The sequence below is a fragment of the Lissotriton helveticus genome, chromosome 3_1 (genome assembly GCF_964261635.1).
Source record: "Lissotriton helveticus chromosome 3_1, aLisHel1.1, whole genome shotgun sequence".
Lineage (NCBI taxonomy): Eukaryota > Metazoa > Chordata > Amphibia > Caudata > Salamandridae > Lissotriton > Lissotriton helveticus.
This window is the reverse complement of record NC_136061.1, coordinates 217,213,342-217,236,551: the sequence shown is the minus strand read 5'-3', so window position 1 is coordinate 217,236,551 and position 23,210 is coordinate 217,213,342. Positions and strand designations below refer to the sequence as shown.

The window sequence follows — 23,210 nt, the reverse complement described above, 5'->3', positions numbered from 1 at the left end:
TTGAGGGACGCCGCAGATGACTTCGGTGGCCTCTGACTTGTACGGTGGTAGGCGGACTCTCTGTGTTCTTCCGTCGAGGAAGGAGGTGATCCATTCCAGTGCCTTGTCCTGGATTCCGATGTTGCCAAGGCGCTGTACTAGGGTGCGGTGGCAGACAGTGTCGAAGGCCGCGGAGAGGTCCAGGAGGATGAGGGCCGCTGTTTCTCCGTTGTCCATCAGAGTTCGTATGTCATCGGTGGCAGCGATGAGGGCGGTCTCGGTGCTGTGGTTCGCTCGGAAGCCAGACTGTGAGGGGTCGAGGGATCCATTCGTCTCGAGGAAGGCGGCCAGCTGTTTGTTGACGGTCTTCTCGATGACTTTGGCCGGGAACGGGAGGAGCGAGATGGGACGGTAGTTCTTGAGGTCGGTGGGGTCTGCTGTGGGTTTCTTGAGAAGAGCGCTGAGTTCGGCGTGCTTCCAGCTCTCAGGGAAGGTGGCGGTGTCGAAGGAAGTGTTGATGATGTCCCGCAGGTGGGGTGCGATGACAGCGTCGGCCTTGTTGAAGACGTGGTGAGGGCAGGGGTCAGTCGGAGATCCGGAGTGGATGGAGTTCATTGTTTGGATGGTGTCTTCGGTGCTGATCGCAGTCCAGGTGCGGAGGGTGGTGGTGGGTGGCGTTGTTGCGGTTGTGGCTTGCGTTGGTTGGTTGCTGAAGCTGTTGTGTATGTCCGCGATCTTGTTGTGGAAGTAGGACGCGAGGGAGTTGCAGAGGTCTTGCGACGGGGTGATGTCGTTGTTTCCGGCGTTGGGGTTGGAGAGCTCTTTTACGATGTTGAAGAGTTCCTTGCAATTGTGTGCGTTGTTGTCCAGCCGGTCCTTGTATGTATTTTTCTTGGTGGCGCGGATCAGTTGGTGGTGTTTACGGGTGGCGAGCTTGAGGGTGGTCATGTTGTCCGTGGTTGGCTCCCTTCTCCAGGCTTTCTCGAGGGCTCGACAGTTCTTCTTGGAGCTCTTGAGTTCGTCGGTGAACCATGGTGTTTTTCTGCTGCAGGGTCTGCTGGGTTGGGTTCTCAGAGGGGCGAGTTCGTCCGCGCAGTTGTTGATCCACTTCGTGAGGTTGTCGGCGGCCTGGCTGGGGTTCGCTGAGCTGGCGGGAGGGTGCTGGCTCAGGGAGGCGGTGAGCTGGTCGGCTGTGATCTTGTTCCAGCTTCTTCGGGCAACCTGTTGCTGGTGGTGGTGGATCGTCGATCTTTTGAAGGTGAAGTGGACGCAGCTGTGGTCCGTCCAGTGGAGTCCTGTTGCGTGGCTGAAGGTGACGTCGTTGCTGGATGAGAAGACGGCGTCGAGTGTGTGTCCGGCGAGGTGGGTGGGGGTGGTCACCAGTTGCTTGAGTCCGAGGTTGGCGAGGTTGTCGATCAGGCTGATGGTGTTGCGGTCGTTGTTGTTCTCCAGGTGGAAGTTGAGGTCCCCCAGGAGGATGTAGTCGGCGGAGGGGAGGGCATGCGGGCTGACGAAGTCGGCGATGTCCTCGCTGAATCGTGTGCGTGGACCCGGGGGTCGGTAGATCAGGGTGCCTCTGAGGGTGGTCTTCGGGTTGGTGTGGATCTGGAAGTGCAGGTGTTCAGCGGTGGTTAGGGTGTCGTCGGTGTTGGTCGCGATGCGGATGGTGTCTCTGTGGATGATGGCGATGCCTCCTCCCGTCTGGTTGGCGGTGCGGTCCCTCCGGATGATCTTGTAGCCCTCCGGGATGGCGATGGCGATGTCGGGTGCTGAGGAGGCGTTCATCCAGGTCTCGGTGAGGAAGGCGACGTCGGGGGCTGTGGTGTCGAGGAGGTTCCAGAGTTCGACGGTGTGTCTGTGGACGGAGCGGGTGTTGAGCAGGATGCACTTGAGGTGGGTGCTGCTGGTGTTCGGCTTGGCGAGTGCTGGTGCAGGGTGAGTCCGGATGCAGGTGAACTTGCAGGCGTGGCAGCTGAAGGGTCCGTGGGTGTGCTTCGGGGCGGCTTGATGACATCCTGGGATGCGGCCGGTGTTGAGAGCGATGAGATCGGCGGTGTTGTAGGTTCGTCGGGTCGGCTTCCGTCGGTGGGGGCCAGGGGTCCTGGCGCTGGTCGCGATCCGGTCGCGGACGGGCGCAGACGGGCTTACCTTTGGCGCGCCTTCGGCGCACAATCGGCGTGCCCGCTGCGCGTCAACGCTGCGCGTTCGCACGGTCGCCATATAAGGCGAAGTGCGCGGGTGGGCGGAGTAGCTGGGAGGCGGGAGCGGGGAGGGAACAGAAGGAAAAAAGGGGCGGGGTCGGCGGTAGTGGCGGGAAGCGGGGGCGGCGAGGAAGGCGGGAAACAGAGCGGGCAGAGATTACGAAGGAGCAGGCACAGATGGTAAACAGAGCACGCTTAACACGGGAAAAAGACTATGAAATGAAGACAAGCACAAATGATTGGAAAAACACGCTTAACACGGGAAAAAGACTATGAAATGAAGACAAGCACAAATGATTGGAAAAACACGCTTAACACGGGAAAAAGACTATGAAATAAAAACAAGCACAAATGATTGGAAAAACAAACAAAACGAACGACAGCGGGGTCAGCCGGCAGCGAGGCAGGCAGCGAGGCAGCTAGGCACAGCGAGGGGGCACACGCAGCAGCTGGTGGCCGTGCGGCGCGGGGGTGTCATTCGTTTTAGGTAGGGGGGGCACCTTTGTTTTCAAGAGCCTGTGTGGCTCCAATGTTGGGCACGTATAATGCCAGAGCCTGGGTGGCTCCAACGTGGACATAGGTGTTTGTAGAGCCTGTGTGGCTCCAGCGTGACGCAGTTTGCGCCTGAGGGCCAGTGAGGGCCCTGGCACGGGTTTGATGATTCTCCAGCTGCCCAGCAATTAGTGGGCAGCTGCACCGTTTAGGCGCAAGATGGAGAAGGAGTCCCTGAGAGGGGTAGAGATGGCACAGAGGTGCCCCGCCAGTCACAGCTGCGCAGCACTTAGTGCCAGCTGCAGCGTTTAGGCCCTTGTGAGTGTTCCCAGGGGCCCAGCAAGTAGTGGGCCCCTGCATCGTTTAGGCCCCTGACATTGAGACTCAGGGCGTTCTAGCCCCAACAAGGCCAGTTGGCCTAGGGACTGCCACAGGTGGTGGCTTATGTAGGTTTTGCGCAATTGTATGGTTATTGCACCTCTGAATGTATTTCCTTGCATCATGTTTTATTCCTGCACCTCTGAATGTTTTTAGACATCATGTGACTTTTGCGCTACTGTATTGTTATAGTACCTCTGAATGTATTTTTATTGCATCATGTGCTTTATTCTTAACACCGCTGAATGTGTAGGTTTATGCATTATGTGTTTCTCTTTATTACTCCTCTGAATGTATATTTATGCATCATGGGTAATGTGTTCTTACTTAGACCCCTAAATGCTGTGTGATACTTAGGTGGTTGCTCTTTTTAGTACAGGTGGTCCTAGTGAGGTCCTGGTCCCCTGCGTGACAGTCTCCTAAGGGGTTTAGGGTTGCGTAGGTGGTACTTACCTGTCCCCAGTAGTTACTGGATGTGAGCTATAACTGTTACTTTGTGTTACAGTGATTTTATACACTTTTATTCTAAGTTCTATAAGTACTATTTCTATAAGTGCTGATTATGACAGTGGCCCATGTGGCCCTGTCCTGTGTAAATAATCCCTTGTGAATATTGCCGTGCCAGTTGGCACAATGTACATGTGTGATTTCTATCTGCTATGTTTTGACAATACAAAAGTTATTTTAATATAACCTTGTGTGGAGTCTCTTTTGTGGTGTGCCTAGTATGTGGTTGCTGTTGCGCGCTGACGCAAATGCTTTACACATCGCCTCCGAGTTTAGCCTAGACTGCTCGTGCCAAGCTACCTAGAGGGTGAGCTGGGGTTATCTTGGCGTGTGACTTCCTTGCCCTGACTAGAATGGTGGTTTCTGCCTGGCTTTGGCATCAGCCTTAGCCTACCAGAAATAGCCGGTCGAACAGCAGGCATGGAAGGTTTAAACATTTCGAGATATCTGGACTGTCATTCCGCAGAGGTCTGCGATGTCGAGTTTATGAATCTTCAGCAGACCCAAATAAGCAAAGCTGATTGGACTGGACGCTTGAGCAAGTAGACCACCAGTTCTGAAAATGAAAAATAAAGGAGCCATAAAGGGGCAGGAAGAGCATCTCTTAACACACTAGACTAAGGTGTGGGATATTTCAAGAGATCCACTCCTTAAGTTAAAAGTTTTTTTCAAAAAGAGATTATTATCACAGAATTCATGGAACACCATGCAGGGATTGTAAATCCGTAGCATGGCTCCAATGTCCAACCCTGCCATGGGGTCTGTGAACCCAAGCAAGAGCTCATGGGCATTACACACAAGGGCAAAACACTGGGCCTGGCCAAAGGAGAAGGCTATGCACAGCGGAGTATAGTATACTTTCATAGACGTTGGATGCAGTACATGATAAAAAAAAATTAGAAAAAATGAGGTTAAAGTGATGTTATAGTTCATTGGGTTGTGTCAACTTAAAGTAAGTTGAAAACATCGGAATTATTTCTTGAGAAACCACAGTCAAAGTACACTTATAGTTATGAATTAAAACTAGAAATCAATTAAATTCGCACGTTGATTAATTTCGTAATCCATAATGAGCACAAAAGCAATGCAAACCAAAACTCATACCAACAAATAAATACAATACCTATGACTCCACAATTTTTGTACTAATGCATGTTCTAAAATGTCACTAACAAGTGTTGGAGCATTTAATACATTTAATAATATTTATTCAATCTACCGACCTTGGGCGAATGGTCTGGCTGGCATTCGGACTTCTAGCCTACAGATTACACCATGTTTCAGCTGCATTGAACTCACACAACCATCCTGCAGTCACTAAATCCTGATCTGGCAGCGTACAGCTAAACTGCACTGCCTTCGAAAGGAGTTGAAGATACTGCGCCATGCCGACCAAAGAAAAATGATTATGCGTCAAGCAAGCACAGACACCCTTTCATTTGACTGCGCTACGTTGCAATGCTACAAACAAATGGGAAACGACTTTCTGAATGCTTTAAGGATACAGGCAAGGCCAACCAGGATTCCACACAAGTTGCTGAGGAAGGAAGCGTGCGGAAGGAAGAGTGATATGGCCAGGAACAGCAAAGGAAGCACCTTGGTGGGAATCAGGAACCCCATGAACAAGATCCGTCGCAGTCTGGAGCTGATGGTGAAGGCACTGATCATTGCAAAGACTACGGTGGTAAACCCTTGCACACGTTCCTTCTTCTCAAGGCCAAGGGCTGCCGTGCCAGCATGGAGCGCCAGGTACAGTAGTGCAGAGGAGACAGTGAACACCAGGGTGAGGAGGGAGTACTTCACTGTGCCAACGCTCTGCTCAAAGCCACCTCCAAAGTACCAGATGATCAGGTAGCTACAGAACAACGAATTCCAGTCTTCGTGGTAAAATGCATAAGTCAACAACCTGTGAACTGAATCAGAGAAAGAAAAACATTGAGAAATGCTTGTGCAAATAGCTATGATTGGCTTAAGTAATCCCACAAACGAGTTAGGCTAGCTGAGACAAAATGTATAGGAAATCCTTGTGGGGAAAACCAACTTACTGACGTGTCCCTAGTTTTTAAAATAAAACCGGGATGCTTATGTCAGATACACAAATTGGACGGCAGGGTTTTCTCTTGCAGTGGCAGACCAATACCTGTAAACCAGCTCTTTTGAAGCTCTAGTGAGCATATTTTGTCAGTGACATAAGTATTTTGGCTATATTTCTCTATAAAACAATTTCAATGAGACATAAAATATGTTATAAAAGTTAAAGATCAAACGTCAAGTTTTCACTAATTCTGGGGCCAAAAAGACTAGGTCCCACCCAGTGACCGAAAGTTCCAACCACCTTGTAATATTAAAAGAGACCGCATCCTTTGCCACCAAAGAAGGATACATCTATTGAACGAAAATGACACAAACTAAGAATGTTATCTTCAGGTAATAGTATTCATACTTCTCTAAGAGTCTCTGCACGATATTCTGTTTGTTGATTTACTGTCATTTTACAAATCATTAGGGAGCCAGATGCGGCTTTGAGTTGCTTATTTCTCCCCAGAGGTTTAACTGATCAAATTACATGTATGTAGGTCTCCTTCTGTTCAGGCATGACACTTTTACATTTACAAACACAGATTGTTCTTTTTGTACGTTTAGGTTAGAACGATCAGCCTACGCAGCCGATTATCTAGAATACAAGAATGCAAAAGCTAATATTTTGTTTAGCATCTATTTACAGTAAACCGGATATATATGCTCATTCCAACGCTGATGTTGACAGAGCAGGGGCGAGCCAAACATTTTTGTGAACCCCTTGTAAAGTTAATCTCCCATAACCATAATAACACTAATGGCGTGAAGCATGTAAACTAATCAACAAATATATGTAAAACGTTGACACTACACATGGAGAAACTAATTGCTATTTTGCAAAAATAATATACTAACAAAAACAAAATGAGTCATACTAACAGAGCTGTGATAATATATTCTGGACTAAATAAGTGTGTATTTGTGCTCATGTTGAAAGTCTTTTGTGGCAAAAAGAGAAAACAAATGGTGAGTAAAATGACGCTTACGTGTTCGCTTTTGCTAGGTAACATTTAACGGGAAAAATTTGAATAGTGGGAGGTAAACAGAAGGGCAAAAATTCTTAATCGAATTCCTGTTATTTTATTTTCGCATTAGTTCCCATTGAGGCCTGCGCGGCCTAGCCTGAAAGATGGCTGTTTACTGAAATAATGGAAAAACTCCAGAAAAGATGGCCCTCACACATGTGTATTGTTTAAGAAATGTAAGCGGACGTCCTGTGCTCGGAGTGAGCGATGTCAAGGTCAGCTTGACCATCGTGACAAGTCCTTGATATTTCCTCTGGCGGGTTACTGGGATCGACCGACGGCGGGCGTCCCAGACCTTGGCCTTCGCTGGGAACAGGAGGCCTTTCTGTATTTGGGGATTCAGGTGGCCCCGACGGACTCGCAGGCTCTAGCTCGAAACATCAGTCGGATACTCACATCCTTACAAGTTCGGTGACCTTCTGGAATACATTGCTGCTCTCCCTTATGGGACGGCTTGCTGTCGCAAAGATGGTAATGCTTCCCAGGACACTATATGTCCTCCAGAATTCGCTCTGCCCTATTCCACCGCGAATATTTCGCACCCTCAATACCTTGCTAACGTCTCTGCTTTGGGCGGGATGACGTAGCCGGGTTGCGCTTCACACCCTGGTCCGGAGCTGGGAGGAAAGTGGACTGGACGCTCCGAGGTTTGATTTATATTAATATGCAGAGCAACTGTTACCGGCAGCGAGGTGGTTCGCGGATGCAGATGGGTGGGAGATGCAGCTTTTGGCTGGGAGTGCCACCGAACGGATGTTGCAGGTGGCATTGATGAGGGGGAGGGGAGCTTATCGTCTGCTTTTGACACCGTCGAACACGACAACCTGCTTGAACTCTTGAAACACAGAATGGGACTGTCCGACACCGTATTTAATTGGTTCGCCTCCTTCCTTCAAAACAGATCTCTAAGATTCAAAATCAACCAAACCCTATCCAATCCTTTGCCTGTAACTCTTGGAGTTCCTCAAGGCTCCTCTCTCTCACGACACTTTTCATTCTTTTTATGGTACCTCTTACTGATCTTCTCAGCCTCACCAAGATTCACTTCCATATGTATACAGACGACACCCAAATTTATATCAAGAACCACTCACTTGATGACATCAAATCACTCAACTCTACTTTACAAAAAACCCAAACCTGGCTGGCCGAAAATCATCTGAAACTAAACTCCCTCAAAACGGAATTCCTCCTAATCGCCCCCCCCTAACAAAACTCTCACTATCTTTGATTGGCTGAAACACCTAACAGCTCTCAAAGGTCAACAACTCATCGTCGACTTAGCGAAATCACTTGGGATAACTCTTGACAGTAATTTAAAGATGCAGAAGCACATCAGCGCCTCCACTAAAGGAGCCAACTTCCATTTGAGGAGCCTGCGAAAATTGAAACCCTTTCTAACAGCTTTGGTTTCAAACAAGCTGTCCAAGCCCTGGTAATACCTAGAGTGGAATATGGTCCTGTAACCTTATGCGGCCTCACAAGGTCATCGACAGCCCCATTAAGAGCCAACATCAACTCTGCTGAGAGACTCATCACTGGCTCAAAGAGAAACTCACACATATCACCCGACCTCAGAGCCCTCAACTGGGTACCATTTGAAGCCAGAATTCATCTTAAATAAAAAACCTATTTTCGCTCATTCTCTGGTATGGCTCCTAGGATTTGGAACGCTTTGCCCACGGAAACAAGAATGAACCGGCCCCCTGCCTCCTTCAAAAAAGAAGTGAAAGCGATCCTCATGGCTCAATCCACGTGATCTTGACCGTTTTGTTAGCTCCGGTTGTATTGTACCTTTCTATGAATTTGTCCTCAATTAGCTGACATTTGTTCCGCCAAGATAACTGACTTTACATGTCTTAAGTTGTGTACCCTGGTTGCACCTAGTTCCTGTTTGCTACATTTTGGTTTCTTTCTTAAACTTGTCTTGTAAAGCGCTCTGATACTCGCAAGAGTCTTGTTCGCGCTATATAAAACCCTCAAATCAAATCAATGCGACTCAGTCATTCGCCTATGACGGATGGGTAATATGCTTTCTAAATTGTATTTCTTCCTTAACGTGTACTGAATAAATGCTTACATTTTGCTTGTCTGAAGAATATGCTAAATTCATTTTCCTAAACGAAATAGATAAACTATTGAAACTTAAAACCTCAAGTTTGTTTTCATTTAATTTAATAAAGTCATGACAGAATTAAATGTTAACAGTTATAAGGAATTCTGTGATTGAGCTGGACTTAATCACCATCAACTGACTTCTACTAGTTGGTCCATCGACCGAATAGCGGAGTACCTTGATGTATTGTTTTCCTTCTTATTTCAGGTCAGATGATAACTTTGAAATGTATATAATGTATAAAGTATATATCTTAGGTACCCCGCTAACCAGCAGCTCGCCTTTCATTTCACTTATTCAGGAGCGTTATAGTGTGTGAATGTGTGACTCGCGGTATTATGGGTCCCACCGATGAGTAAAGGTAAAGTTGCTCCTGGGTTGGGTAGGATGAGTATTGAGGGTTGTTGGAGAGCTTAGCTGGATCAATGTACACAACGGCGTACAGAAATAGAAGCGCTCTATTATAAAGGCAGGATGCGTTCTGTGCATTTTTTACTTTCTGCCTTTTGCCGCACTCATGGCTACATACAATATATTCGTTTCCATGTGCTGCACTTAAAAGAAAAAGAAGCAAACAGTTAATATCCCGCTACACCCAATTTGCAGGTCCTCTCCAGATTGTGTATGCCCAGCTATTCTGGCAAATGAGAGCCAATTGGCTGGGGCTTGAGTGTAAAGGAGGAAGGTTTTGGAGACTTTTAAAGTCTTCACATGATATGTAAGGCACAGTATATTGATGACCACTGTCTGTGCTTTTCAGATTGAGGCATCATGTTTTATAATCTCTCGTTTTTGGACACAAAGTTACAACTGTCTAGTACTGAGAGGAAGAAAGATAATGCTGGTTCTATAAAACAGTTAGACGTAAGAAATTTAATTTGGTAGCGCGGGGAAAAGGAACAAGCATTTGCAATGCAATTGGTCTCACCTTTGGGACCTTATATGTATTTAGCTATGCAGCACATTAGCCTGGGTGCTGAAACATCTACTGTTCTTTAACATGGAGGGAAAGTAAGCACCAAACTAAGTGAAACGCCAGGTATGGGAACACATGGAGAGAAATATTGCCTTTCAACAGGAAATGGTATAGACCAAAGCTCTGTTTTTAATATAAAAGCAGGGCCTTCGGTAGTCATATCACTGAAAATAGAAGATTTGAAAAAAATATTATTGTTTGTGGGGAAGACAATTTCTATGGACTGGAATCTAGAGGATGCTAAAGTGATTCTGGTATTTTACTGACCCCTGCTGGTCGTTTCTATCAAGAAAGTTAAATAGAGGCAGTTGCCAAAAAAATGTAAAAAGGAAGTCCCTCAGCAGAAAGCAATTCTGGTATTTTACGGACCTCTACTGGTCGTTTTCTATTAAGACAGTTAAATAGAGGCAGGTGAACAGAAAAGAAAGCCCCTAAGCGGAAGCAGACAAGTCCTAGGGCTGATTTCCAGAGCCCACAAAGTACATTCACATATAAATATATACTAAAGTATATACAAGAGGTCTTGAATGTTCAATCTAAAAAGCGATGAGTGCTGTACTGTAACGAATACCAAAGTGTATAACTTTTTCAAGAAAAAAAAGAGGCTGGTTTCAACTTTGCAACTAAGAACTATAACCAAATTATTTTGTTGTGGTACAGCAAAATGTCCCTCCTCCTTGGTGGACGAATTTATGCACTGGGAAGATGTCCCATATCCGTCCTCCAGCTAAACCCAAGGGCAGTGAGCACACATATGAAAGCAGGGGATTTGGTTTGAAGTTCTAAGACAGTGAGGTCACAAGGAGGATCTCTGCAGAAATCCACAGAATACTCACAACATGCATGACCAGACAGTAACTACACCAATATACTGGCATTGGCTGATGGAAAAAGTTTCAATCCTGCCAAAATTTAACCCAGACACACATTCAATCACTAAGGTTTTAGAGAACTAACTGGCTGTCGACCAGATCCCAAGAGATGAACCGGTTGACAAAGGCTAGGGCTGACCCTCATTCAAAGTACCAATCAAATCTATGAAGAGCTTAAGAATTTTAGTGAGCTACGGTACACAAGAGTCTTGATGGTAATCAATTGGGTCTTTAGGTAGGGTGACCAGGCACCCCTATTTACCCAGACAGTCCCGGTCTTCCAAGGACAGTCGTGATGTCCCGACGCTTTCCTTAATTTTAAACTTATGTCCTGGTTTTTGTAACAAAGTTCAGGTCATCCTGAAAAGAGAAATAAAGATGTGCTCTGCTTAAGTGTATTTGTTTCTTTCACAAAGCACAGCAGGTCATCTGCAGCAGATGGGGAGACAGTGTGGGGATGGAGAGCGCCTCGGGGGATGAGCTCAGACTCGAGTTTGTTTGTATATCTAATGGTGTATGTGTGTGTTTATGTACAGTTACAAGGCTAAGCAAAATCGGGACAGGCCAGACATAAAAGTAAGGCTAAAGGCTTTTAATCCTACATTTTTGCCTGTCTTTCCCGGTTTTTCCTTCTCAAAATCTGGTCACCCTATGTTAAGGGCCAGCAGGTGTATTTCCATAAGTCTAATTATAAAAGATAACTTTGAGGTTGGGCTGAGCTGCATGGGTGAGGCACTAAGAACGTTGCTGAGGGAATTATCCCAATTCATTTCTTGCTCACATCCCTGTGAAGGAGTGGGTCAGCAGGTATGGGGATTTTATTCAGTATGCGGGTTGTAATATTTGAGCTAGCTCGTTAGTTTGAAGGGGAAGATAACAGAAAGAGGGGGTTGTGTCGTGCGTTGCAACTGAGATGTTTCGAGGCTATAGTCTCATACATATACTGCTGCTACCTCTAGTCTACATGAGCTGTGTGTGAAGAAAGACTTCTTGGTCCCATCCTTACAGTACTATATGTTTTTTGAAGGACTGCTTGTGGTGCTGCTGACCATGGCATACATAGTGTTTTTCATAGAGTGGGTGGGGGGAGCTGTGAGAAATAGAGGGGATCTCTACTGCGAGAGAGAGAGAGAGAGGGTGTAAGTGTGAGTGAGTGTGTGTTTGTGTTTGCGTTTTCCATGGTATTTGTATTACATGTAACCTTGCCAGCTCACCCCAAGCTTTCAGTCTTAGGCATGCACTTTTACTACAGGATTTGACTTTATTAGAACAAGCCTGTGTTCAATTCCTAACATTAATCAATTACAGCAGGTAATTAATTCATCATTCGCCATTATTACTGCAGAACTGCTCCATTCCCAGACTAAGATTATTCCCTGGAAAATCATCCCAAATTGACAGATTTATACAGACTGTTACAGCGCTCAATTTGCCAAAAGGGAAATAAAGGCCTGTGCCCAATTTTTTCTTACTAGGCTGCTCCTAGGGCCACCCACTACTACCCGCTTCTGTGCTTCTGTCAGTACTAGCACTGCCCTTTCTCACCTGCAAGCAATGTATCTTTTAGGAGCCTCTAAAAAGCATAAGGGTAGAGTTTGTAGGCAGCTCTCAGTCCCTTCCTAGTGTGTTTCCTTGCATGGAACTGCTGCTTTACAATATAATAAAATAGGGCTGCTTGTTAAGGAAAAAAAAATAGAGAAAACAAAGCATGTTCTACATACACAGCTGTTAAGTATGTTTAATTCAGTAGAAGCTGGTTTTAGTTGTCACACTCACAAAGGCTGTTCAAGAGTACCATCATTAGAAGTCCTCATGTCAAGATGTATGCACTCAAAGCTATAGGTGACATATTAACACGCTAATAAATTATATAGAATTTAGCCCGGTTGACAGTGTAGTGTTTTATCTAGGAAACCTGAATCGATATTCCTATTTTATGCCCTTGTCCGGTTATAATGAATAAAATCCATACAACGGCATAATAATCATATCCATAATTCAGTCGTAGCACGTGCTGTCACATTAAGCAAGGCTACTTCTCCGGCCCCTTAGTAAGCACACCGAGTTCTCTAAACAAAACCAAGCCTCCAGCAACCTGGGAAATCCCCCTTGCTTTTGTTTTGATTTCGTCCTAGAACTCCTGTTCCTGTAACAACGCCCAGTTCTTAGTGACATCTTTATTGACGTCTTATGTCCAACCTTACGTCAAACCCAGGCACCTTTCAGGTATAAATATACCAACGTTGCCTTAAGCAAACACACGGTGGTGAATCTGGAGAAGAGCAGCCATCTACTTGCCCGAAAGCCCAGCTGATGCGAGAGCCCACGGACGCTGCCCCTCCTCTTTGACGCGCTGAGAAAGACGCTGTCTTTTCTCCTGCCGAGAAATCCAGCTCCGGCGTTTCCAGCCTACCCTTGCGGGTTGCTGGGATATCGAGTCCTGAGAGAGAGATACCAGACCTCCTGCTTTCTATTACCCAGGTACGGAACTGACTAAACCCTTACAGAGAATTCTTGAGTCAGATTCTTGACAAAACAAACTTAACTTAAACTGCTACTTACTTACTCCTTCCCGCGTATTAGGCTTAGGTCAGGTACACCGGGGTAGGCGTATTTAGAAGCACCAGTTGAGGACAATTAGTCAATTTATATATGTATGTATATATTTTATCTATTTTAAAGTATCATATGGCTAAGAAACCATATCAATGCTTTTACAGTATTATTTTATAATCCTTTTACTGTACGCACTTTACTTTACCATGAGCATTACAATCGTGGCAATTAATTTCTCTTGTATGAGGAAGAAGACTGCTCAATAAATAACACCTTTTATTGAAAACGCCCGTCTCTCTTTTCTCTGCATTCTGGTGAAACTAAGTACGCACATTTGACTGAGTGAAATAGCTGTCTATTGTTTTCACACGACTCTAGAGATATACTCTTATTCAGAGAGAGCAAAGTTGTCATGTTTTATGGTTGTCAGAAGCTAATCCCTTCTTGTCTATCCAGGGAGGTTAAACTCCTCCTCGTTTATTCGAGAAAGTTTCTAGTGACCTCTGAGCTAGCTGGCAAACCTTAAGTCTAATAGAGTCAGTAGAGACCTAGATAACCTCAGTCCTACGTCTACACTGCTGAATATATTATTCCAATGTGCAGAGCCTATTGGGAATATAGGAACTACACTACATGGCGCCCAACGTTTGGTAAGGCGGTAAATCTAACGCAAGACACTAGAGTAACTCAGTCGTGCTTTTTCACACAGACCCTTTTTCCCGTAAATACTCCAAAAGACGTCTGGAGTGGGTAAAAGGTTAAAAATCCGCCGGAACTTAGTAGGAAGAGATTTCTATGTATAGTTTTGGTTTAGTCAACGTTGAAGGATACAGTGTTCCAAAAATATTGTGCACCTAATCTTTGTTTCCTTGAAACCTGATCTGCAACAAAAACCTTTGTCAGTAAAAATGTCAGAAACTGAAGAAGAGAGGGAGATAGCTAGAATAGCAGCTCGACTCCTAGAGGATGACACAAGTCTCCTACAGCATGACCCGAATGCAATACTCATTCCGGTCAACATAAGAAAAACTATAACTCTTAAACTTATAGAAAATGGACTAACATCGAGAGGTGGTACAGTCGTATTCGTAATTGAGGCACATGAATATCGGCAGACAGAGGTATTCTATTCATGGATAAACTTTCCAGCAGCAAACGCTGTCACACACAAATTCCACTATTACAAAATAGAGGAACCACCGGATGAATACACTCCTTTCGAGGAGGTGGAAATCCCATTAAAATACCAAGAGCACCTACTCTGGTTTAAAGGCGCCCTAAAACATAATCACATCACCAGGCTTGGTCCACTAGGTAGACCAGGAGCAACGTGGCCGGTTCTAGCCAGCTACACACCACATCCAGACATTGAAAAAATGTCAATACCAGAACTTTTAGCACAGCTAAAACAACTGATTAAAATTCATAGACAATTAGTCCAATATGTAATGCGGACTTCAACAGTCCAACCAGCTATTAACATTCCACAGCTGACCCCTCATCAGGGGAACACAAACAAAATTACACCACCGAACATACAATCATGTCTGGGTAAAGTACCAATAAAACGGGGACAAATTCCATTCTGGTTAGCACAAAAAATCACTCAAATAGAGGCAGTATTTCCGGATACTACCCCTACTGAGAAACACAGAATTCTGACTATCTGCCTTCCAATGGGGATCGCACCACATGTGGAGGACTGTGACACTTGGGGCACAGTCTTTGCTTCCATTTACACAAAAACACATGGTGTTCCGTCCATGGCGGTAATACCCGATGTGCTAAGACAGATTCAAAATGAATACGGTCCAGAACCTGCTTTAACTCTGGGTATGAAATTACTAAAAGACTTCAAGCAGGTCTCGGCTATATTATTAGCCAACATAAAAGGGGAAGCAGCATCTGTGGCGATCCGCCAGAAATTGATAGAAACAGATATAGCAGAACAACCATTTGAACTTGCCAGAATCATAGAAAAATCCTATGAAGAACTAGGAAGAGATAGTTTGGGTGGGAAACCAGTAAAACCCCAACTAACTGAAAATCCTGAAAAATATTTATTAAAAATAATCTAAACACTCCAAAAAAGACCTGGGATGGAAATAAACAATCCACTCCCAAAGAAAAAAGATTCCAGTCCAGAGGAAGGTCTCCTCGGCGGAGAGAAAGATCTCCGGGACCAAGGACACAAGTCTCCCCAGAGGGAGCCCTCTGAGAAAAGATACAACCTTAGAAATAGGGATAATCTAAAGAAACCTGATAGATATCAAGATATTGATACACGTCCCTCTCGATCTTTTCAGACTTCCTTGCAGAAATCGGAAAGAAGAGGACGATCAGAACAAAGGGAAGAGCACGTCAAGTCCAAAGACAAAGAACCTGCTCATCAAAGTAAAAAATTACAATTTCCAAGAAAGAAGGTAGCCAGCATTAAAATAGTCAAACATGCCGAGGATACTGAGGACACAGCTGAAAAATGGAGAGTGGGCCGAGACAGTGCTAGACAGCGCAGCAGAAGTGACCATAGCTCGCAAGATCCTGATGAATCATCTGGAGACAGTGGACACGAATGAATACATTCAAGTGGAAACTGCAGACAGCAGAGTTAGCAAACCTCATAAAATATACGAGATAACATTACGTATAGAGGGAGGAGATAAGACTAGGAAAATAAGGGGTCTATTTTGGGATAACCTTTCCAAAGGCTATGACATCCTTTTAGCTGAAAAGGACTGGCCACCAGAGTTTGTCAGGGAGTGCCCTCATGGCGAAGAAATGATTATGCCTGCCTTCTCAAATCACATTCCAATTCATACAAAATATACACTTGCAAGAAAGTGGGCAGTAGCCCAAGCTCCTGCATTATATAAAAATCATGTAGGATGGGATGAGGACTCTCCTCCTCACAAAATCCAATTAAAATGTCAACCAACTGCACAAAGGCAGTACCCAATTAAGCAAGAAGCTAAAAAACAGGTCAGGGAGATCTTAGATCAACTTGAATACCAGGGGGTGATTGAAACATGCACCTCACAAATAAACAATCCTTTGTTTCCTGTCTCCAAGCCAGACGATTCATACCGTCTAGTTTTGGACTACAGACACCTTAACTCATGTTGCAAGACATTTGCAGTACAAAACTCACATAGTGCAGCACTAATGAATAACATCGTGCGCAAAAAATACAAAACAACATTAGACATCTCTAATGGATTCTTTTGTCAAAACATTGCACCTGAAAGCAGGTATTTGACCGCTTTCTCAATAATGGGCTCGCAGAAAAATTTCTGTTGACTCCCACAGGGGTTCAAGAATAGCCCAGGATTATTCTCAGCAAGAGTAACAGAGTTACTACAAATGTATGATGATGAGGCATGATCCTATGTCGATGACATCTATCTAACAGATGATGACTTGGATACTCACTTGAAAAGAGTGAACACCATAATACTTGGGTTCGCAGCAGAAGGTTACAAATTCAACTTTAAAAAGTCGCGAATTGCCCATCTAACTGTCCTGTTTTTAGGATATGAATTATCAAGTGAAGGCAAAAGCCTAGCAGACAATTTCTTAGAGAAGTGTGCTGTACTCCAAGCACCAAAAACGCTGAGGAACTTACAATCAATAGTAGGTTTCCTGAATTTCGGAAGAACTTACATTCTAAATTATGCAGAGAGGGTTAAACCTCTCTATGAATTAATAAAACCAGATTTTAAACCAATTAATTGGACTCAAAAACACACAGAAATTTTGAGATCATTGCAAACAGACATGTTAGCAAAAACAAAATTGCAAACTCGCGATAATACACGCAACCTTGTAATCCGAGTCATCCCAGGAAGATGCGGATTCACATACCTGACCTCTAATGAGGGAGAAAAGGTACCAATAGCATACAAATCACACTTGTACTCACAAGCTGAAAAAACATTCAGTCTTGCGAAAAATGTTGTAAATGCGGTTCAAACAGCTGTAGCAAAAGAAAATGCCCAGGCCCAAGGCAGACGGATTACTGCATAATCAGCCTTCGAGGCATTAACAAGCCCATGTAATTTAACTACCGTGGCATTAGATCCAAAATGGATACAATGGGAGAATTCTCTTGCTACAGAAAAAGTGAAATACTATTTTGACCCGGAAATGAAAAAATTGAAATATCTAACATATGAAAAAGAATATCCTCTGCCTAACGACATTCTGCTCCTACGACAGTACGCCTGTGTAATATATACAGACGGATATGCACAATCCTCAGTTTGGGGAAAACAAGCTTATAACGCTACGTGCGAGGTTGTCAAATGCCGGTGGCGTGGAGGTAAATTGAGACCACTGGTAACAATGTCACAATCTGTAAAAGACAATTCAGGTCAACAAACTGAATTAATAGCTTTAAAAATGGCGCTCGACATTGCCGATCGCGAATTCCCGACACTAATAGTGTGCGATTCGCATTCCTGCGTCAAATCATACAATAATGACTTGCAGAAATGGGTTCAAAACGGTTACAAAGATGACACAGGTGCCACAATTAAGCAAAAATAGCTTTGGGAACAAGTAGTTCTTGTAAAGAAAGAACTACAAAAGACTCACATGATACATACACTGAGTCATCAGCGTGATGGCGTTCACGCTGCAGGGAATTCATTGGCTGAAACAGCCACAGCGGAAGCAACTAATCCGGCTTCCGTAGCCACAAAAAAGCGTTCAGAAAAATACATAGACGGGGAAACCATGCTGGCGGTAAAAACGTCTTCAAAAGGCGACTGTGCAGCATTACCCGTGTACTATCCACTCAATTATACATACATAATCGATGCAAACTCTGTTCCTTTTGCTCGAATCCCTGGAGTGGGGGATAGAGTGATTCCAAACACGAACAGGAGAGTCTTGCTAATAGCAGACGCGCACATGGGTGAAGGTCTAGGGCACCGAAGGATCAAGGAATCTCTGACAGAATTACAATCAGAATACTGGTGGCCGGGGATGAGCCTGCAACATTACAAATTTGTAATGAGCTGTCAAAACTGCAACAGAGATCGCAGTGGCGAACCGGCCGAAGTAGTGCCAGAACACCTAGTAGAAAGCATAAGGCGATCTATACGCATGATTAAACAGGAAACATGCGTCCCGATGTATATTATTTAAGACTAGATTCACTTAAAATGTAGACACCAGCGCTCGGCTGACGCCAGAACTGTTATAAAAGATTTGCGAGTCTATATCGGCACATACGCAATTGGCATGCTACATTCTGACCAGGGTCCTGCTTTTAGCTCGCGAGCTTATAAGGAGGCCATGACCAGCATGGGCATTGCATTGCGGTACTCTTGTCCCTTCCATCCTGAGGGAAACGGGATTGTGGAAAGAAAAAACCGAGACATAAAGCAATCTATAACGGCGAGGGTATTAGGTACGGGTGATGGGTGGGTCCAACATTTAACAAGTGTCCAACGTAGTCTTAATAATCTGCCAAGAAATTCTCTAAAAGGTTTCAGTCCGTATGAACTATTGTTCGGTACTAGAATGCATATTCAGGACTTAGATAGTCAGACTTCAGTGGTAGAATGATTACACTGCTTGAAAAGCGTACAGTACCTATAATCATTTTCATGTATTTCGCATACACCATTTCAAATGCAAATAAAATGTATTTTGGGGTGGGATGGTATACACATGCACCTTTTATGTTTACTATTGCTTAAGTTTTAGTAATGATGGACATTAATTCGTGGAGTGGGTGTAGTGTTTTATCTAGGAAACCTGAATCGATATTCCTATTTTATGCCCTTGTCCGGTTATAATCAATAATATCCATACAACGGCATAATAATCATATCCATAATTCAGTCGTAGCACGTGCTGTCACATTAAGCAAGGCTACTTCTCCAGCCCCCTAGTAAGCACACCGAGTTCTCTAAACAAAACCAAGCCTCCAGCAACCTGGGAAATCCCCCTTGCTTTTGTTTTGATTTCATCCTAGAACTCCTGTAAAGCACTGTAAGAACGGCCAGTTCTTAGTGACATCTTTATTGACGTCTTATGTCCAACCTTACGTCAAACCCAGGCACCTTTCAGGTATAAATATACCAACGTTGCCTTAAGCAAACACACGGTGGTGAATCTGGAGCAGAGCAGCTATCTACTTGCCCGAAAGCCCAGCTGATGCGAGAGCCCACGGACGCTGCCCCTCCTCTTTGACGCGCTGAGAAAGACGCTGTCTTTTCTCCTGCCGAGAAATCCAGCTCCGGCGTTTCCAGCCTACCCTTGCGGGTTGCTGGGATATCGAGTCCTGAGAGAGAGATACCAGACCTCCTGCTTTCTATTACCCAGGTACGGAACTGACTAAACCCTTACAGAGAATTCTTGAGTCAGATTCTTGGCAACACAAACTTAACTTAAACTGCTACTTACTTACTCCTTCCCGCGTATTAGGCTTAGGTCAGGTACACCGGGGTAGGCGTATTTAGAAGCACCAGTTGAGTACGATTAGTCAATGTATATATGTATGTATATATTTTATCTATTTTAAAGTATCATATGGCTAAGAAACCATATCAATGCTTTTACAGTATCATTTTATAATCCTCCTTTTACTGTACGCACTTTACTTCACCATGAGCATTACAATCGTGGCAATTAATTTCTCTTGTATGAGGAAGAAGACTGCTCAATAAATAACACCTTTTATTGAAAAACGCCCGTCTCTCTTTTCTCTGCATTCTGGTGAAACTAAGTACGCACATTTGACTGAGTGAAATAGCTGTCTATTGTTTTCACACGACTCTAGAGATATACTCTTATTCAGGGAGAGCAAAGTTGTCATGTTTTATGGTTGTCAGCAGCTAATCCCTTCTTGTCTATCCAGGGAGGTTAAACTCCTCCTCGTTTATTCGAGAAAGTTTCTAGTGACCTCTGAGCTAGCTGGCAAACCTTAAGTCTAATATAGTCAGTAGAGACCTAGATAACCTCAGTCCTACGTCTACACTGCTGAATATATTATTCCAATGTGCAGAGTCTATTGGGAATATAGGAACTACACTACAACAGCAGGTCTATGAAACTAGATAAGGACTAAAGCTTTTGTATTCTCCTCTATGCATACAATTTGTCATGTTAGTACAAGTGGCAGAAAATAACAAAAATGCAAAGAAACCTATTTCCCTACAATCAAATTCTCACTTCTCCATAGGAAAGTGCAAGGTTCTGAGGCAGATTGTCCTGGCATCCACAACCATGGGCCGGAGGAGCAATTTCACCTCCCAGATTTACTTGTATTACCCACCAGGTCATCTATGCCAGCGGAAGGAGTGGTTTGGCTGCAGGTAGGCCAGTGCTAAGTATTACTGGCAGTGACCCGTTTCATGGATCCTAGGATGACACGCAGTGGTTTCCACATGGGGTAGTGAAAGACTGGTCTAGACAACCCAAGGGGTAGACTTGTATTGATAATGCGGATGGATGACTAAGAACAGCAGATCATTCAGGTTGATCAGCCCTCACCAGCACGGTGGCACATACCTGCGACAGTTTGTATAACGAGCATTTGCCATGCAATAAGTCTCGCATTAGCGAGAGTCTAAGCTATTTACATTGTAAATTACAATGCCTTTTAATTATGTTTTAAAAACCAACACATGGCACTGTTGTCATTTAACAATGCCAATAGCTCAAAGTCTCGCAAATGCAAGACCTATTGCATTGCAAATGCTTCTTGTGATTCCGGCTCCCGCCTGCCTCTCTCCTCTGTGTGAAGTTAGCCTGGCATATGATGTCCACTAGTTCTAGTGGGCACCTTGCACCAGTCTAATCGACCCTTATTGATGGTGGTTGTAAAGTCAACCTTATAGAAAGCTATCCTAGTGGTAGCATGAACCAGCAGTCATCAGGCTAAGACTTCAGTAGGCGAGTTAAGCAAGTTGTTTTACCAATTATAATCCCATGAGTACCAAATGAAATGACACCACACAAGGTATATATATCAAATATATATGTATTTAATCTAAACACAACCCCTCTGCACTCTTTATGTACTCAGAGGTAAAAATACAATACAAGTCACACAATTAATATACGATAAGTTGCACAGTATACATTATGCCCTAGGGGCCTCACAAACCATATATTAAAATAGTGGTATAAGAACCACGAGAGAAATAGAAAGCAGGCCTGGGGCCTGTGGAATCGCTGGGGCTACTCTAGACAACCAAAGGATAGGAAGTCGGAGGCCCACGGGAGACGTGTGCAGTGTCTAAAGACAGGCGCGGGTTACCATTGACTTTCTATGGGAAACTTAAAAGTTACAAATATACAATTTAAGGACACTTCCGGATGGACTAGGATGGAACCCTTTTAAACTAAGACACTTCGAGAGTCAAGACCCAAGGGAGTACTGAAGTACTCATGTTACCTCACCCAGGGAAGCCGGGTGCATAGGTGTCTTTTCGTGTTGGGTTTCGTCGTCGTTTTCTATGGAGAGCTGCAAAGAAGTGCTGCCGGCGACCAGAGGAAAAGTTTCCGGGTGGATCGAAGATCTGAAGAACCTGAAAGCAGAAGGGACAGAGTCTGGGTCACTAGCCAGTGACCAGGAAAGAACCAGGCGATGTCGGGTGATTTCAGGAGAAGTAGTCGAACTTGTCTCTTCAGCCACGAGGTCCAGGAGGCATCGACGATGACCAGGCGCTGGATTCGAGCTGTCCCACGATGGATCTAGTTTACTGCGGTGTCGGTATCCGGATTGGACCCAACAAGCCTTAGCAACCGCAACCCACGCAGGATGTCGAGATTGGCTCTGTTGCAGACCAGCAAGGTCTGTGGCGCTTCTCCTTTGCAGGGAAGCTGGAGCAAGCCTGGAGCAACCAGGAAAGTGAGTTAGTTTCAAAATGGAGTCTTCAGGGGGCTCACTAGCCAATGGACTAGGAACCGGGAAGACGCGCCGAGCTCAAATGCAAAAGCGGGGCCCACGGAACACTGACAGAGTGTGGGGGCCTTGGCTTCGGTGCAAATGGTGCTCAGGCCTGGGGCTTCAAGCACCTTAAAGCACAACTTCGAGATACCTGGCTGAAGGAGTGCAGCTTGCAAAATGTAGGATGTCCAGGATTTCTGGTCCCACGTCTCTCGTGTCCGCCACGTGTCTCAGCTTTGCTGTGGATGTGGGTCGGGTCAGAGATGTCTGGAAGTCCAGGTCCTGTGTCGCAGATTCTTCGGGATCCGGCGGGAGCCTCGAAAATGCAGACCGGCAAAGTTGCTGTTGGTGCCTGTTTGAACAGGGTGGTCACTCCTTGACCACAAGGGAGATATCTTCCGTCTTCCAGTCAGAATGGAACATCTAAGGTCTAGGATGTGTCTTTCAAAGATTCGTCCAGGGTAATCTAAAGTCCTAGGGACACCGCTCCTATACTTATACTAAGGATGGGGGCTGTACTACCTGGCTAGGTCCCTCCTATGGGTGGACCTGGGAAGGGGGTGGTTACACCCCTTTCCCTTTGTCCAGTTTCGCGCCAGAGCTGGGGCTGAGTGTCCCAGCACCTGGTTTGAACCGGGCTATGCATGATGCACCTTGTGTGCCCCAGGCAGTGTCTGGAAAAGCATCTGCTGATGCAGCCCTCCCTGCCCCAATACACAAAACCCTGTCTGGGGAGGTGCTGGAACCTCCCTGGACAGGAAACGTATTGTCCAGGCCTCCCCGGCCGGAGTTTCGTCCAGCAGCAGGAGGTCAGACTCGTGTCTGTGGCAGCAGCATCCATTTTGTGATGCTGAGGCTCTGTTTAACTTTAACCGGGTAAAGCAGTAACTACATGTCTTCTCCCTCTAGAAGGGTGGAATGCTACCCCCGCCGCCAGGCCTGGCGGGGGGTATATTCCAAACTATTTGACACCTTACACAACATGTTTTGATGAAGCCAAACCAAAGTTAGCATTAACCGCGAGGATTATAATGCACTTAAGAGTACATGGTATGGCTATATCATTGAACTGCTATAAGGAAATGGTTCCGAAAGCTGTAGAGGGGCTCAGCTCATACTAGGGC

The 23,210-nt window shown here is 45.0% G+C and overlaps 1 protein-coding gene across 1 annotated transcript in view; it reads right to left on the bottom strand.

The window, feature by feature from the left end:
- RHBDD2 (rhomboid domain containing 2) overlaps nt 1–23,210 on the bottom strand; it is an 89,019-nt gene that overhangs the window by 37,044 nt on the left and 28,765 nt on the right. The window contains exon 2 of the mRNA XM_078679626.1: nt 5,063–5,470. Within this exon, the coding sequence (XP_078535752.1) occupies nt 5,063–5,470 (408 nt within the window). The remainder of the gene's footprint in view (nt 1–5,062; nt 5,471–23,210) is intronic.